This window comes from Saccostrea cucullata, unplaced genomic scaffold, assembly GCF_032062105.1.
Source record: "Saccostrea cucullata isolate Sc308-1 unplaced genomic scaffold, CSIRO_AGI_Scuc_v1 ctg981, whole genome shotgun sequence".
Lineage (NCBI taxonomy): Eukaryota > Metazoa > Mollusca > Bivalvia > Ostreida > Ostreidae > Saccostrea > Saccostrea cuccullata.
The window spans coordinates 146,885-166,412 of record NW_026927146.1 but is presented as its reverse complement, the minus strand read 5'-3'; the positions used below and the strand labels follow the sequence as shown (position 1 = coordinate 166,412).

At 33.5% G+C, this 19,528-nt stretch overlaps 1 protein-coding gene across 1 annotated transcript; it reads right to left on the bottom strand.

The window, feature by feature from the left end:
• Positions 1 to 2,357: 2,357 nt before the first annotated feature.
• On the bottom strand, positions 2,358 to 3,635 carry LOC134273579 (uncharacterized). Its single transcript, XM_062755772.1, has one exon. It carries the CDS (start codon positions 3,633 to 3,635, stop codon positions 2,358 to 2,360), a length of 1,278 nt encoding a protein of 425 aa, XP_062611756.1.
• Positions 3,636 to 19,528: the final 15,893 nt, after the last annotated feature.

Sequence of the window (19,528 nt, the reverse complement as noted above, 5' to 3'; positions counted from 1 at the left end):
AAAGATTTTTTCTATATATTTCTATGTGAAATTTTGATTCCCCATTTTGGCCCCGTCTTACCCCCGGGGGTCGTGATTTGAAGAATTTAGAATCTACATTTCTCAAGAATGCTTTCATATAAATTTCAGCTTTTCTGGCCCAGTGGTTCCTGAGTAGCAGATTTTAAAGATTTTTCCTATTCATTTCTATGTAAAACTTTGATTCCCATTCATGGCCGTGTCCTACCCCCCAGGGTCATGATTTGAACAATTTAAAATCTACACTACCCCAGGATGCTTTCAGAAAAGTTTAAGCTTTTCTGGCCCAGTGCTCCTTGAGAAGAAGATTTAAAAAAAAAAATTCCTATATATTTCTATATTAAACTTTGATTCCCCATTGTGGCCCTGCCCAATCCCTGAGGGTCATGATTTTAAGAGGCCGTGTCAGTAACCATTGAGTATTGTATATAAAGTGAGTGGAATGTGAAAAAAAATTTTCTTTAATATTTGGTTGCATGGAAGTATTTATGAATGTCCTTTCAAACATAAATTATTTGGGTCACATCTTCCTTGACGTTGTTACCATAGCAACAGTGATTTTAATGCTTGAAAAGTGATAAATTTGATTATTTATAACCCTGTCAAAATTAATAATAGAATCAAACTATGTTTTTCTTAATTTCAATGTATATGGGAGATTTAATTTTTCCCATGTTTATTTTAAAGCATTGGGGCCTAATTTGCTTTGTTTCAACCAAATGCTGTATAATCAACATGATTTTTATAAATACTTAACACGAAAACGCAACCAAACTCTATCATAATCATACATGCAATAGAAACTACGAGCTTTAAAGTTATAAATCCAATAATAAAAAATGGTAGTTGGGTACTCTATAGCAAATAATTTGATTAAGAATGTACCACAAATATGAAAACGCATGAACGATTATCTCCCTTTTGTGGAACTCTCCTGCTGATAAAGAACAGAAAGTTGCTGTTGCAGCAGAAGTCAGAGAAGAAAAACACCATGTAAAGATGTATAAAGCAGGTCTTGTGTGGTTACAGAGGACATGACATCATCAAGAGTTTGTAGGTGACTGAAAAGTACTATTTATAGTTTATAGTCCCAAATATCTGACGTTTTCCTGTTTTTTTTTTTAACTATTTAAATATTTTACGTGCGAGGAAAACTCCATAACCGGCGAACCTTTACGAAAACTGGGAATTCCAAGTAGAGGCATTCTCGAGTGTATTTTCGGTACTTGCAATTACCTGTCAAACACAAAATTTATCAATGGTACTGTTACCGGGTTCACAAAGTAACAAAAATTTTTGATGTTTCCGTCTTTTATGTAGCAATAACAAATGTCTGAAATAAATACGACACATAATATCACACATGCAGTAAAATACACAAAGAGAGATAACTCTTTCTCCATTTTAATAAAATATAATCTATAATTATTTCTTCCATAAATATTACTTTTGGCTTTACGATGAAATTGATATTAGTCCGATAAAACAATAATAATCTGTATATGATTTACTTTCTTTGTATATCATAATTATTATAAACTTTAGTGAATAAAATAATACAGCAGTAATTTAATCATAAATCACTACTATTAATGAAATAGAAATGCTTCACGTTACGATTCACATAACAATGGAATGTTCATGTAAACACAAAATATATAGACACGCTTTTTCATGATACAAAAATATATACATTACGTATCTTACCCAATATATGGTATCAAACACTAGTCAATCATCAATGTAACATCAATCAGGTTACAGCTACCTACATCTATCAAGTGGATCTAAACAATAATAAACATATTATATACTGTTTGCTAATAAACGCATCTAAAATAATTCTGACATAAGCTTTCACTATATCATCAAATAAATGACTATGTTATTAATATTAAAAGAAACTGACCTTCCATGGATAAATAAAGTCCAAGGTTAACAATCACAAAATTCTGTGTCTAGATCAAAATGAACTAGACTCTATTTGAAAAGATACACTTTTACTCATATCAATAGAAATCACATGACTTATACTTTTAACCAACCAAAACAAGAATTCACTGATCCATGAAAAACTGACCGGAAATAATATGGAAACCCCTTTTTGATACAATATTAAAATAGAAGAATAAATAAATGGAAAAATATAATTGACATTTAATTAATGTTTTTATAATGTGTTTAAAATAAATCCACTAACACGTTACTACATACTCCCCCTCGTTCAACAAATGACTTCCACGTCATTTCCGTCACTATCCTAATTAATCAAAGTATATCACTATGATTTTCTGGATTACATTCTGAAACAATGTTCCTAATTTGTCATTGAACATAAATTATGATTTTAAAATAATTTGTAAAATTGCATCTGTAGAATTTGGTGTCTCTTTAATCACACCATTCTGAACCAATTGTATAACATAGTCAGCTTTTTCTTTCCACACTCGATCTCTTGATATAGAAGATTTCGATACAACTTCACCCGTATTCATGCACTTTGGCTTTCCTTTCTTTCTGATTGAACGCCTAGGGACTACTTCATCTTCTTCAACTTCTTCCTGGTCCTCAAATTCAGTATCAGCTTTAACTGCAAAATCAATTTCCTCAGCCTCAGCTTCAACTTCAGTGTCAGCTGTGACTGCAGAATCAAGTTCCTCAGCCTCAGCCCCAACTTCTGAATCGATATCTTCTTCATTAGCCTGGGTTCCATGTAACTCATCATCCTGAATATTCTCTTCATCAACATCTGCAACACTGTCTTTATCTACAGCAGTATCTTCAATACTATCATCAACAGTATCTCCTATATTCTCTTCAACACCGGTGTTTTCTGTTTCCTTTGTTCCATCAATATCCGTCTCTGAAGTGCTTCCTTCTACTTCCGTTACAACATTTTCAGTAGAAAACTGAACATCTTGGTCATGACTGGGTGGAGTCAGACTATCCTCAGTAACTACAACTACTTTTTCTGCATCCTCCTCTTCTGATGATGAGTTTTCATGAATTATAGTTTTAGGTTTTGTTCTTGGCTTTGGAATTGGTCTTGTTTTCCTTTCAGTATGTGTTGAAATCTTTGTGGAATCTACATTATTCTCCGATATAAACCTAATAGGAAATAAAACATTCCTATGTAATGTTCTTTCCTTGCCTTGACCATTCAGCTTCTTCACTGTATAAACATGAATCCCTGGATTAGGTTGTTTTATCACTACATATATATCATCTTGCCATTTATTGGCCAGTTTATGCTTGCCATCTAAGGCTACAATTTTGACAAGTACTTTATCACCAGGTTGTACTACTGTGCCTCTGGATCTTAAGTCATATCTGTCTTTTTGTTTCTTCTGAGCTCTTTTTATCTGTTCTGCCGCCACTCTATATGCTTCCAGTAGTCTTTCTCTTAATTCTTGAATATACTTGGTCTGTGGTTCTTTCTTGTCTTCTCTAGTTAGACCAAATGCTATATCCACCGGCAAATTCGGCTCTCGACCAAACATGAGGAAATAAGGTGACTGGCCTGTCGACTCATGTTTAGTACAGTTATATGCATGTACCATAGTTGCAACATGTGACTTCCAGTTCTGTTTCTTGTTTGCATCTAAAGTTCCAAGCATATTTCATAGAGTGCGATTGAATCGTTCTGTCATGCCATTGCCAATAGGATGATAGGGAGTGGTTCTGGATTAACCAATTCCTGTTAAAATACACAATTCTTTAATCAAGTTGCTCTCAAAATTTGCCCCCTGGTCCGAATGAATTCTTTGTGGTATTCCATAATTTACAATAAAGTAGTTAAACAAAATTTTGCAGTAGTTTTTGCTGTTTGGTTTCTTGTCGGTATTGCCTGTGCATATCTGGTGAAGTGATCGTTTATAACCAAAATATTTTCATAGCCTCCCTTAAATTTTTCTAATGAAAGAAAGTGAATACAAACAAGTTCTAGAGGTTGAGTTGTCTGAATGTTCACTAATGGTGCAATACTGGGTTCCTTTTTCTTCTTGATACACTTTTGACAGTGGCTAATCAGTTGTCGATATCAGTTGACATTCCTGGCCAATAGAATCTGTCACGAATAAGGTTAGTAGTTCTGTCTCGTCCCTGATGGCCCATTTCATCATTTAATGATTCTAGTACATTGACGATATGAAGTGATGGCAATACAAGCTGTTTCCTTTCTTTATCATGTACTGTTGTTTTTCTATACAATGTATCATTTTCTATAATTAGCTGGTCAAAAAGTTTGAAAAATGGACTGTTTGGCATTTGTCCTTAATTTGGCTTCGTTTTTCTTACATGCTCATTCCAAGCTTTCAGAACTGGATCCTGGTTCTGTATCTCTGAGCAATTGACATCATGTTTCATATTCATCTGAAGATCTATCTCAGCTGGATATAAAGTATTCTGCTCACAGGAGACGGTTTCTATATAAGGGATAGATATTCTGTTGCATATAGACTTGATAGAGTCTGCTGATATGTGAGTACAATCTCTTGGTAATCTTGATAAACTGTCAGCATCCACATTACTCTTTCCTGGCCTATATATGATTTCAAAGTTGTAGACTCCAAGCGCAGCAAGCCACCTGTGTTCTGTAGCGTCTAAATTGGCGGTGGTTAACACGTAAGTGAACAGGTTATTATCTGTAACTACTGTAAAGGTGTTCCTGTAGAGATAATCATAAAATTTATCGCATAAAGCCCATTTTAACGCTAAGAATTCTAACTTATGTGCGGGATAGTGTGTTTCAGATTTGGATAAACTGCGGCTGGCATATGCAATTACCCTCTTTATCCCACTCTGCTCTTGCTGTAAGATGGCTCCAAGTCCTGAGCTGCTAGCATCAGTGTGAATTTCAAATGGTTTATCATGGTCTGGATAACTCAAAATCGGTGATGTTGAAAGTTTCTTTTTTAAAGTCTCAAAAGCTGCTTCTTGTTCCCTTCCCCAAATCCATTCCTTCTGCTTTACTGGTTTTTTTTGTTTCTTCTTATTGTAAATTGGTATAAGTTCTGTGAGAGGTTTTGAAATTTGGCTAAAATGTTGAATAAATCTCCTGTAATTACCAGCAAACCCAATGAACTTTCTTACTTCCTCAGGATTGATTGGAGTTGCCCAGTTGATAATTTTAACAATTTTCTCTGGAACAGTTTCTACACCTTCTGATGAGATAATGTGTCCTACATATTTTACTTTGGCCTTAAAAAATGAGCATTTCTTGGGTGATAGATTCATATTGGCCCCTCTGATCTTGCCAAATACTTGTTTCAGTCTAGTAAGATGTTCTTCAAATGTTGACGAAAAGATGATAATGTCATTTATGAATATACAACAGATTTTCATATGCAATTCTCCCAAAATGTCCTGCATCAGTCTCTGATAAGTAGCTGGAGCACCAGTAAGACCAAATGGCTTCCTATTAAATTCATACAGTCAAAGTGGACCAACAGTAAATGCTGTTCTTTCTTTGTGGGGTTCAAATATTTCGACTTGATGGTAACCCGATTTCATATCAATCACTGAAAAGTATTTGTTGCCTGCCATGGAATCCAAAAGTTCTTCAATAGGAGGTAGTGCATATGCATCTTTCTTTGTTCTCTTGTTTAACTGTCGAAAATCAATGCAAAAACGAAGAGGGTTGTCTTTCTTTTTGACTAATACAATGTTGGAAGACCAAGGAGAATGAGATTTTTTAATGATGCCTGATTATATTGTAGTAATAATTTCAGATGCTGTCTAACTTCGCCTATCATTGATGGTGGAATTCTTCGATAACGTTGCTTGAATGGATATTCATCTTCTAACTCAATCCTGTATTGCATTGTTCTTATATATCCATCATCAGTATCCCCCGTTGAGAATATATCTGCATAGTTGTATATCAGATTTCTTCCTTGCACAAGTTCTTCCTTTCTCAAAATTGTCTCATCTATGGTGATTTTATCCATTTGTTGCAGTGGTTCGATGGCATTAGCATGGATAGCGTTCTGTACAATCGATACAGGTTGTATTTCACAGATAATAGCCTTCTCTGGTATTGACACAGTTCTCGTTGTGATGTTGCTGATTTCTACTGTCACCAAATCGTTGTCCATGTATCTGTACTCCATAAGAGATGGTACAATGTCTAAATCATCAGGTACAACCGATCTTTCTGTTCTCAGTAACATAGCTGCTGTATGGTGGTACGGAATTTTTTTGTCTAAATATCCTTTCAAAGTTACATTACTGTTCGGCAGAATAACAATTCTACCTTGTGCATTTCTTACAATGGCTAACTTTGAATTCCTCTTCAATTCTTTTTCTCTCAAGAGTATAGATCTGAATGTAAGGTACCCTTCTGTTGTTAAGTTCGCTTTCTATAAATATTTTTCAACATCTTGTTGTTGAAGTATTTCCATAATAATATCCAAGATATTTGCTCCAAGCAGTAGATGTACACAGTTGTTATAATTACTATCTGGAATAACTAATAAAATGGCATTATATTTTCCGATATGTTTGATTTTCTGCATTTCCAATTCGACGTCAATGAATCCTTCATATGGTAATGATTTTCCATCTGCACATTCAATGTCTAGTAATAACTATAATTTCTGGATAGGAATGTTGCTCAAATGTTCATCATAAAATTTTCTGCTAATAGTTGAGACGGTGGATCCTGTGTCTAGCAATGTCCGAGTTTTTATTTTGTTGAAAGTGATGTTTGTTTCTGAATGATTGCCGCATATTACAGCGCAGGGGGAATAAGGAAGCATACAAAATATTCTACCTTGGCTAAATCAGTGCTGCATTATGACGTCATAGTGGGCAAGATGACGTCAATTTTAGAAATCAGGTTTTCGTAATATTGGTGTCTAGCGATGTAATTTAACTCTAGAAAATGCTTAGAAACGTTTAAACATAAACAAAAATAAAATAGTGTTATTTTGTTATGCTGTAACAGTCATAATGATTGTAATCTACCACCAATGACGTCATATGTGTACATCAAGTAACTACTTCAAAGATATGTAAAATGGAGTTTAAAAGGAAATATCGGAAATATTGTGTTTAATTCATATGGAGTTCAATTAATTAAAAAGGTATGCTAATTTATATTCATCGATTATATTCTCTTTCAAAGACAGTCAGCTATATTACGTATCTGATCGGCCTATCATCTGTCATTCTTGACCAAAAATTGCAACAGAACAACAATAAGCTGAATATTTCAAAACATATGATTTGTACAGATTGAAAGTTTGCCTTTTGACAAACTTGGAAAGTGCTGCTAGAATCCCAAGTAAAGCATGGTTGTACGAAAAATCTCGATTCATATGTATAAAATTCAAAACAATGGGTAAGGTTTCGTGCGAATGTGTGGAATAAATATTTTACGGACAAGATTGTTGGATTCTAGCAGCACTTTTTAGACAAAATAGATGTTTTTCAGCTATATTACATACTCAGAGAAATTATAAATTTCCGGGTTATTGTTGTTCTGTAAGCCTTTTTATTAAGGGGTATTTTGCTATTAATAGAAGTCACAAGATGCCGTGGCGGCGATGCATGTCTCTGCGTTAGACATGCTTTCTTCTGTATGCAATAGTAAATAACAGTTTACGTTTATCAGTGGTTTTGGTAATTTATTAAACTAAATTTTCTTCAAAAAGTCTAAATTTCCCGAGAAATTACTTATATGCTTCCTTAACATACCCGCGAGGTGGTAAATATTTTGCCATTTTTGCAAGCAAAGGGTCCTTAGGTTCCTTGTCTACGGTCGACCCTATCGCGCAGACATTTTCTAGTTTAAATTCTTTCCGTGGACATCTGTGTTGGCACGACACCCTCTCTCAATGTGTCCTTCTCTTCCACAACGTTTGCAAGTAATGTTGGGAAAAGTCACATGTTCCTTACTACTCTGTTTTGTTTGAGTCAAGTCATTCCTAAATCCTCTACCTTTGTAGCTCTGAGCTCGATACCGTGATCCTCTGAATGGTGGTCTAAATCTGGATCGTCCTCTCTGTGCTGTTTCAAGATTTTCTATTCTATGGGTTATTTCCTTTAACATTCCTTTCATCTCATCTTCTGCTGGTTTTTCTTAAAAAATGGCCTTCTTTGATAGTTGTTTAGAAATTTTCCCTTCATGGTCTTGTTGATTTTCTTTCTCAATTTTCCTTAAAGCTATTCGGAGTGAATCAAATGAATGATATTTCTCTCGTTCGTAGTGTGTAATGTCTTTCAAATCTGATCTCAAGCCTATCCACAGCATATCATGCAACATTTTATCAGCACTACTTTCCAGAATTTTACCTGTCATTATCGCTTTTCCCAGAATATCTTCCATTCTGCAGCTCCATTCAGTTATGTTCTCAGTCTGTTTCTGCCTTGCACCATAGAATTCACTAAGGATTGATTCTTTCTCATCTACGTCACCATAAACACTTGTAAGTTTGTCCAATTTTTCTGTAATCTTTGCTTTAGGTCAAAGTCTAATTACTGTCCTTCCTGCTTCGCCCTTCAAAGACTTCCTTATTGCTTGAGCAATTACTTCTGGAGAATGTGTTTTCTCAGTCATTAGACATTTCACTTCGTATAGCCAAAGATCAAATGTAGTGACATTCTTTCCTGTTGAATCAGTTCCTGCGAATGTACTAATAGCTGGAGGATGAATGTATGTTGTCGTTTTTGGAGTAGCACCAGCATTCGTACCAATTCAAGGTTCTTTCTTGATTTCCACTTTCTCCTGTTCCAAGTATGCTTTAATCCAATTGATTAATTCTTCTTTGGTATCAGCTTTTGGTATTACTTCCATATCCTGAAGAGTTTCAACATGATTCTGGGATTGTTCCGGTGTTGCCATCTTGTACAGTTATTTAGGATTATTTCAATCGTTGATACGGATAATTGTTTCTGAGAGTATAGTCACTGTGTTATTTGCTTTTACATCACTTGTAAACTGGTGTTTTCCTCAACTACATATTTTTAATTCAAAGTTCAATTTATAATAGTTATTTTATTTTTTAAATCCTACCTTGTTTATTTAATTCTGATTTTTAAAAAAAAATAATTAAAGTTGACTTACTTTGAAATTATTTAAGTTCACTTAAATATAACTTAAAGTTTTAAATTTTTAAATTGATACCTACTTTAAAAAATGTAAACTCAATGTAAATTACACGCCTCAGTTGGCAAAGCCCTAAAAAATTATTATATACCAACTGAACTAACTTAGTACTTATTAATTTCTCTGAATATTACACTCAACAGACTAAGTATGAAATATTCCACCTGTGCAAAAATAAATTATTATGAACACTCTCTATAAATATGTACAAGTTGGTTCTCAATCAAAAATACTAGACCCTTTTGTCAACAATGTAAATTCAGGTCACTTCCAGTCAAGGTCACACAGAAATAATTTCAGAATAAATAAACTATTAACATGCTCCAATTGCACCAAAAATAATATGAACAGATGCTATATGATCTACCTTCTTATCCACACACAAATAAAAAAATATCAATTCATCAATCTGTATACAGACTATTAATAGTGTAGACCAATGTATTCACACAGTGACACAGTCAAAGTATATGCTAGCAAATAATCAATATGATCAATGACAAAATCATAAAAATGTCAAACGTGAATTATCAAAAGTCTTTTCTGCAAATACGGACCAAAAAAAAAAAATTAAAAGTCTTGAACTTTATCAGTACGTTTAATCATTCTATCTTCGTCCACCAGTTCACCTACGTTGTAATACGCAGCTGTAAGTTAACAAAACAGTACCTCAAATTCACTTGGTTCACAATTCACTGTTTACATGTGGAACTTCCGGAAAATCGAAGCTGAAGATCACTTCAGCTTGAAAACTATGACGAATAACGCCACTTTGCGGGCAAAATCTTGGCGGATGAATACCGAAATGGCGAGTCAGTCACAGTCGAAGTCGTAGTAAAGTGCAGTGAAGAAAAACGTTGGGCGCCATTTGTTACTGGGTTCACAAAGTAACAAGAAGAATTTCTGATGTTTTCATCTTTTATGTAGCAATAACAAATGTCTGAAATAAATACAACACACAATATCACACATGCAGTAAAATACAACAAGGAGAGATAACTCTTTCTGCTTCATAATATAACCTACTCTATAATAATTTCTTCCATAAATATTGCTTCTTGCTTTACCATGAAATTAATATCAGTCCGATAAAACAATAATAATCTGTAAATGATTTACTTTCTTTGTATATATATAAGCTACAGCTTTATCAATCAGGTTACAGCTACCTACATCTATCAAGTGGATCTAAACAATAATAAATATATCATATACTGTTTGCTAATAAACTCATCTAAAATAATTCTGACATAAGCTTTCACTATATCATCAAATAAATGACTATGTTATATTAAAAGAAACTGACCTTCTATGGATAGATAAAGTCCAAGGTTAACAATCAGAAAATTCTGTGTCTAGATCAAAATGAGCACACTAGACTCTATTTGAAAAATTACTCATATCTATAGAAATCACATGACTTATACTTCTAACCAACCAAAATAAAAATTCACTGATCCCTGAAAAACTGACCAGAAATAATATGGAAACCCCTTTCTGATATAATATTAAAATAGAAGAATAAATTTATGGAAAACTATGAATGACATTTAATTAATGTTTTAAACAAATTTTGAATTTATTTTATAATGTGTTTGAAATAAATCCACTAACACACTACTACAGTACAATGCCTCTAGTACTTACCAATATAGTTTTTATGGTTTGTTTGTAAATATAAGATCCATAATCCGATGGAAACATTTTCTTTGACTGTTGAGATTTATTTTCATTTCGTGCGTTTACTAATTAAAAAAAATATACAAGTCCTGTATCGAAATGATTAGTGATTATTTTCTTTTCATTGATATTGTCAAGTACTAAAAGCATTGTGCCATTGATAAATTTTAACGACGGCATTTAAGGGACAATATCCCTCTGCTCCAAATTTCACTTTTTTTAAATCCAGACATTGATTTTCAGCAAAAAGTATAGCATTAAATTCAAATTGAAAATAGTTTGAAGTATGAAGCGTTGCTTACTTTTTCAGAAATGAATAATTTGTCAAATCATGATGTGAAGAAAATTTAGGATGATAAATAGAAAGATTAATTATTTTATATCTCACAATTAATTTAGAAATATGAGGTATATTAAAAATAATATCTACTCTCATACCTATCTAATTCCCATTAGAAAACATACTTAAGCGCTGCTTTTTTTAAATTACAATTACAAATTGTTTTATGTGCATGTAAAATAACACGCATCCATAAACAAGAGTAACCGTTCCTTTATTGCCCTTGAAAATTTTATATTTTTTAATGAAACAAAATATTGATTAAAATGTTTATAGTGAGTTTGTAAACAGGTCTAAAATATTTTCAGGAGAATCATGATGATAATCAGTTGCAATGTGAACTGACAAATCACCTTGAAGTACAAGCAGATCCAATTAATGTGGATCAAATAAAGGCTTGTATTGAAATTTTTACATGTAATGAATTATTATGCCCAAAGAGCATGAATATATTTTTGTTTGTCCTTTCTGTCTATCTGTTGGTCAGCTTTAACCTTTACCATGACTTATGAACTGTGATATCATATTTTGTATACATAATCCACTAATTAAGTTCTTTTAAATTACACCAACGTCAGTAACCTTTAGATCTTGATCTTTTTGCGCTTGGTGTGGGTTATTTTTTGGGGGGGAGAGGGGGGTCAAAGATGCATAAATAATTAAAATTTTCCCATAATTGCACTTATCTAAAACTTAATTTCGTTGGAAAATAAAGAAACATAACCTTATTAAAATAAACCCTGGTGTATTGTATTCCATAGAATTTCATTTAAAAGTAATGTAAGTGAAAGGCAATAGTAAAAAAAATCACAAACAAAACAAAACAGAATTTCAACGAAAAAGAAAACAAATCAGATAATCAAACAAGCAAAGTTTATAGGTGCTGGTCATATGTTGGAAGAAGAAGTTCAGATATTGACGAAAACAGATTTCAGAATATGTAACCTTGGTGATAAAAGCGTAATTTAAACTTAAGAAAAATATAATTGTCGAGTAATATGACAAAAGTATGAGTTTTGTTTACAATAAAACAAAAGGAGAGAACAAAGAGAACTCAAGATCAGATGTCAATAAAGCAATAAAAAATAGCAGAGCAAACACAGACCGCCAAAACATCGGAAGTGGGACCAGGTGTCATGGAAGAGTGAGCATCCCCTGCGACTGGTCACATCCGCCGTGTGATCCCTGTCATGACGGAAAAATGCGTCGGCAATTTAGTGTATAAATAATGGACTAACAAATAGTCAGACAGCATTTAATGATAAATTGTATTTTCAGACAAGGTCGTAGTATCATACATTTCATTTTGTGATAAAGTTTATCCAAGTTTTGCCAATAATTTTGAAGGGAGAAGTTTTGGTGGATTAACATGGTCATCGTGCAGGAATGGCGGGTATAGAGATCCCAGACGTTGTAGACGTTGTAAATGTCCGGAAGGGTGGACTGGAACCGACTGTCAGTCTCTAAAGAAATTCGGTTACATGTAGTACTTTAAAATACGTATTTGTTAAAATGAATTGTTATTTAAAATTGTTAGCTTTACGGAGAGATTTTATAATTTACCTTTATTTAAAATAATTATAGCTTATATTTTCAGATGTCTGAGAGTATACATGGCATGATCGATTAATTTTTTTTTCCTTTTGACAAAATAAGGCAGATTGAATCTTCATTTAATTGATTTTCCAGTTTATTATCCTTTCAATACCATAACCATAATCGTTAAAAAATACAATAAAAATAATATGTTGGGATAATACTCAAGAAATCTGTTGTTGAAGGATGAAATATATTAGGCCTATTATTATTTTTTTTTTTCTATATAGCGACTGGATATGGTTGTACGAATATATCTGCCATGTCATACTACAAATACCTGAACACCCCTGGCTACTTTAGTCCTTGGTTTTACACAACTAATGCTGAATGTTCCTGGAAAATTACTGTAAATAGTAAAGGGGCCAGGCAATATTGAAAACCACGGTGTGGCTGCGGTCAAATTATCAATTTAAAAATATTGCTCCCATACATTACAGAATGATAAAAGTATATAATATTATTTTAATATACCGTATAGTGGGTTTTCTTGGCTGGTGTAAAAGTTGACGTTTTGCATGCTCAAAGGTATGCCAATAATTTTGGCGTAATTCATTCTAGCGGACACATCGATTCAGCTCTTTGCAGAGGAACAATTTAAAGATAACTGACTATTTTAGCGATTAAAATTTTAGCGGGCTAATATTTAAACCCCAAAATAAGCCAAAATAATCACCCCGTCAAAATAACCCGCTAAACGGTAAAAAAAAAACAATTTAATCTGAAGCATGTATACAATGTACCATAAAAATAATTAGCATTTACTATCAAGAAGGGCGTGAAAGATAACTTCAGCTGTACCACTTGTGGTTCTAAGTTCCATTTCGTTGAAAAAATGTTGGCTTTTTTATTATCAGAACAAAATCTTTAGTGATTTCACTTTAAACTTTGGATTTTATATTACTCTCAAACTGAGAAAGTATATTAAATCAAATTAGGAATATGAGCCATGTTCTTAAGTTATTTTTCAGAAAAATGAAAAAAAATCTACAAAGCACTTTGGTACAAATCAGTCAGGCAGTCATTTTTATATTGACAAAATCTTTCAATTGACCATTTTTATTCTAATTTGTATAGTCGCCGGCGTGGAGCAGTTATTTGAGCGCCTGCTTAAGAGTCGTGAAGTAAGGAGTCGATCCTTACGTCGTGGATTCGAATCCCACCGTGGGACTTTGAGATCGGTGCTTCGGATAAGACGGTATAAACCGAGGTCCTGTGTCTCAGTAGGTGCTGGCACCAAAAAGATACCTCTCTGTTCAATGGCATTAAGTGTCGATTAAAGGATAAAAATTTTTGCTCTCCACCGGCAAGTGGTGCGTCTCTATATGAGTGAAAAATTCTCTAGAAGGATGTTAAACACTATACAATCAATCAATCAAGCAATTTGTATCTAGGTATCCCAGGATTTAAATATTTATCTTGCCCTTATTACACCTTTATTACAATTGTGATTCTAGTTAATTATGTTTTTAACTTCGCTCGACCTAAGAGAAGATATACCTATACAACAAAATCTACACAATACAGGATCTGAACATGCATAGGCAATTTTAAGTTTACACTCAGCCACGACTTAGAACAAGTAAAGTCTGCCTTGTTTGATTTCAGCCCATAGTTCAGATGTATGTAAACATTGTCATACTTACAAAAATATGAATTTGTTTTGCAATATACAGTAGGTCATGGTATAATAATGTGATAAATGTAAAATCTTAATGAAATTTTTTTCCCGTAACATGAAATATGATGAATTGAAATCGATTTATCTCAGGCACCAAGGTGAATATAATTACAATCCAAAAATTCTTGTGTATATAACATACCAGGTACATTTTTAGACCAAACCAATTAATTTTCTGTTTGTAGGACATCTGATGAAATAAGTATGAGCAGGCAAAGGATTAAATAATAATATTGTGCGGAAAATTTTATTTTTCTACTATCCTGCTCAGTAGAATTATTAAATGTTATAAAGGAAAAAATAGAACGGAAATAGAACGGAAAGAAGAACAATAATCCGGGTGCAGAAAATTTAAATTAATATTATTTGCATAATTTTGTTTCAATACAAACGGGCAGGTCCGATCAAATAAAATTTAATTGGTGTGGCCCTAGTTTTAAATTATTATGTTGTTGACGTCCTTTCGGGAACTGAGACACCATAATTTGCAAGGTATGGTCTACAAATAGTTACCTAAGAAATGTCTTAAAAACTCATATTTTCAAAAACAGCAATGCTATGATATGTGATATCTACAATGTATGTGGAAATATCCACAGGAAGTGTAAATTTCAATGTTCGATTTTCTAAAAATGTTAACCTTTGGGGTATATGTAGATATGGGTTAAAGCGGGCGATAAAAATTTTACAAAAGAAAAATAATGCGTATAAGCATTTTTAGTTTGTGTAGATCCAAATTTGATGAAACCCCATTGTATACATTCATATTTAAACTTTTCAATACCATACTTGTTGAATAATGTTTTATTCTTTATTTGCATGTATAATGGATATTGAGAGACATATTATTTGTTAACAGGTATTGCTGCAACTCAAGATCAGGAAGAATATTCACATCAACAGGTCAAGAAATGTTAGTCCTATTTAGAACAAATGCCGATTCCGGAGCAAGGGGTTTAAGGGCAAGATTTATATATGTCTAAGCTAATTTTAAATGTGTATTTCCTCCTAAGCTTGAATAATATTGAAAAGTGCAAACACGTGCCCCTCATCAAGTAACATTTGAATCAATTTGATCATTAAATTTCTGATCTCAAATCATACAAAAAGGTATCTGGAGCACTGTCTCTAGTGCCATATAGATTGTATTTGTTATTATGATCTTTAATTTTTGAAAGCACGATGGTGTGACATGTTAGCAAATTATCATATGTAATTGGAATTGTATTCTCTCTCTCTCTCTTTCCCAGACTGTTTTATTTTATATTCCTCACATATTAATTGTTGTGTATGTTAATAATGTATTTAAAGATTTTATTGTATGTGTTGTACATGTATTTTGAATGGATTCGTTGAATGTCTTGTTGAGAATAAACTAATGTATTACCTCAATTGTCTATGATATTGAAATAATAATTTTAAATAAAAAAAAAATCTTGCCAGATAATGTTTTCCTCAAAAACCTACAAAAATTAAATTTGTTGAAATACTGTATTGTTCAAAATGACTAATTTGAACACATTCTATTGTATATACTCTACAATTGGGTTTGTGAAAAGTTCTAAACCCCAATTGTAAAGTGTATGCAATATATATGTTCAAGCAAATCATTTAAAAACAATGCTTCAAAAATATAAATTTTTGAATTTCTAAACGATTGACATTTGTATAGGGCTAACTGTGGGTGTGACCGGTCAACAGGGGATGCTTACCCCTCCTTGGCATCTGATCCAAATCTGCATTGCTTGTACAATGTAATCTGCATGAGACGAATCACTGTTCTTATCTTCACCTTTTACATGTATGATTTGAAATTGCAACAGAGTATAGTAATTTGGTAAACTAAAATAAAAAAAGATCAAGAGGTTAAATCTTCAATTTAACTAATATTCTGTTGGAAACTCAAAAGGCAAATTGTGTCTTAATTTGAGTTTTTAGAATATATATATATATATATATATATATATATATATATATATATATATATATATATATATATATATATATATATATATATTTGTTGCAATGAAGATGTTTTTTTATTTCATAATCCGAACAATAGTTGCACATTTGTCACGACAGCCGTCGTGCTCTGTTCAGTCAGATATAACAAGATTTTTTTTCTATTTACAATTTTTTTTATCTATAAATAAAATCAATAAAAACAATATTCACAATATATTTACACGGCTATTATTTACAATAAATAGAACTTAAAGTCTCTTATAATCCTCAATAGCGTTGGCTCAGAACCACGTCCACGCAGACACGCCCCGTTTCACGACGGACTCCCGCCAACTGGCTCCCAGTGGGTATCCCGGTCTGGTTAAGGTCGTCACCAACACACACATTGCTAGATCATAATTGGATTACATCAGGAACCTTTAAATTAAATAACATTTTTAAGTCACAGCCTACGTATACAAAAGGAAAAACTCAAGTCACCATTGACTACAATTGCACTAATGGCACACCATACAAACAGTATCGGTATTTCTAACCAAACACTGTCAAATACAAAGAAAACGTTAAGAATATTCACAATATCTTAACAAAAGTGGTTTTAACACTTAAACCCACAACACCGACTTTATAAGCGGCAAAACAAAATAGCCTACGTGCGTACATAACATCGTACATTGCACCAGAAATAGAACAATAAACGCATGAGTAACTCTACCCAGCAAAACCTGTATACGTAAATAGTAACAAAAACATTACTTAACTCAAGTTCTTAAATAGTTCTACGTTTTAAATGTATTACTCAAAAACTTACATATAAAATAAAAAACAAACTTACCCCTTATGGAGAAATGGTTACCGTTGAAAAAAGTATTTATCTACTCATCTTGGACTGTACGTCAAGCATGTAAATCTATGAAAACGTGGACCCCGGCTACTTGGTCAGCTATGCAGGGATTTAAATACCTCATAATACAATAGGTCGTAACTGACCAATACCTGCAAAACTTAACTTGAGGTTCAATAAGGTAACAAAAATATAGAGGTCCAGTAAAGGGTAAATAAAATAAAAACCATAAACATAATGTAAATACAATTAAAATTAAATATTGATTGTGACAATATCTCCCCAACATAAGAAAGTTCAACGAACTTTTGAAAAAAACACAATCAATAATGGCATAAAATCAACTATACATATTTATATACATATCTAAATTCTGCTTAGACAATCAGCTCCTACATTTTCAGAACCCTTAATGGAAATAATGCGAAACCTGTACGGTTGCAGAAGTAATGCCCAGCGCATCAGACGTGCATTAGACACCTTGGCTTTGGTAAGATATACTAGTGGTTGATGATCTGTCTCTAGTAGGAATTCCTTACCATACAAATACCTGCGGAACTTTTGAACTGCCCAGATTATCGCATAGCACTCTTTCTCGATTGTAGAGTAATTTACCTGACATTTGGAAAGTTTCTTGCTAGCGTATGCGACAGGTTTCTTCACACAATCTTCGTACTGCATCAAAACTGCCCCAACACCACGATCTGACGCATCAGTCTGTAAAACAAAGCTTTCATTTAAATCAGGTAGTTTGAGAACTGGTGTTACCGTTAAAGCGTTCTTGAGAGTGATGAATGCATTTTCCTGCGGTTCTCTCCAAATCACTTTGTTCGGCTGGCCTTTCTTGGTAAGATCTGTTAAAGGCGAAGCAACAGCTGAAAAATTCGGAATGAATTTGCGATAAAATCCTACAAAACCTAAAAATGATCGCACTTGCTTCTTCGTTGAAGGTTGGGTAAAGTTGTGAATGGCGGGAACTTTGTCAGGAAGAGGTCTAAGTTCTTCATCTCCTGCGATATGTCCGAGACACTCAAGACTCCGGTAACCAATAAAACACTTACTTGGTTTCACAGTCAAATTCGCCGCACGAAGTCTCTGCAGAAGTTCCCGAATCACATTGATGTGTTCCTGAAATGTTCGAGTATACACAATCACATCGTCTATAAAGTTATCCACACACTGCATTCCATCTAACAGCTTACGCATCAGGCGACTGAAACTTGCGGAAGCGTTTATCAAGCCAAAGGACATCACCCTGAATTGAAACAAACCAAGTGGCGTTTGGAAAGCGGTGATCTCCTTCGCTGCATCATCCAATGGTAACTGCCAGTATCCCTTAGATAGATCAAATTTGGACACATATTTACAGCCAGATAATTGCACATAAATATCATCAGCATTTGGAATGGTTTCTGCATCGAAAACAGTTAATTTATTAATTGCACGAAAATCGATACAAAACCTGTTCGAACCGTCCTTCTTTTTCACGATGACTATCGGGGAACTGTATGGACTCGTCGAAGGCTCGATCACATCGGCTTCCACCATCTTCCTCACCTCGTCACAAACAACGTCTTTTGAAGTAAACGACAGAGGATAAGGCTTGGTGCGAATAGGCTGGTCACTAATCAACTTGATATGATGAACTCCGAGATTCGTCAAACCAGGTACATCTGATAAAACATCTGAAAAATTCTCTAGTAATGTCTTGACTTCTGCTTTTTCATTCTCAGATAGTTCATCACTTACTTTCACATCTGCCGGTCCCTCCTTCGTTTTTCCTTGAGAATCACACAACAGCTCATCGTCGCTCTCTCCATCATCATCTAGATCAAGTACTGCGGCGCCTACAACACCTAGAACACCTGTCTCAACATTACTCTCGTTTTCTCTGTCAATGTACAACTTCAACATATTTGCATGAAATGTTTTGATTTTTCCATTCACGTTAATTCTGTAATCAACTTTTCCTAGTCTCTCTATAATTTCATATGGACCTTTCCATTGCATTTGTAATTTGTTACTGGCAGTTGGTAAAAGAATAAGAACTTTCTCACCTTTTGACATTTGTCTGTTCCGCGCTCCCTTGTTGTAATACTTCCGGTATTTCTCTGACGACTTCTGTACATTCTCTCTCGCTAATCTGCACGTAGCTTCTAGTCGTTCCTTCAAATCAACAACATACTGGTATGTAGTTCTAACCTCTGAATCTGCTACTTCTTTAGTCCACAACTCCCTCAAAATCTTCATAGGTCCTCTAACTTCGTGACCATAAACCAATTCAAACGGTGAGAA

Coding starts and splice junctions, on each gene's coding strand:
- LOC134273579 (XM_062755772.1), bottom strand. CDS start 3,635: ATGCTTGGAACTTTAGATGCAAACAAGAAACAGAACTGGAAGTCACAT.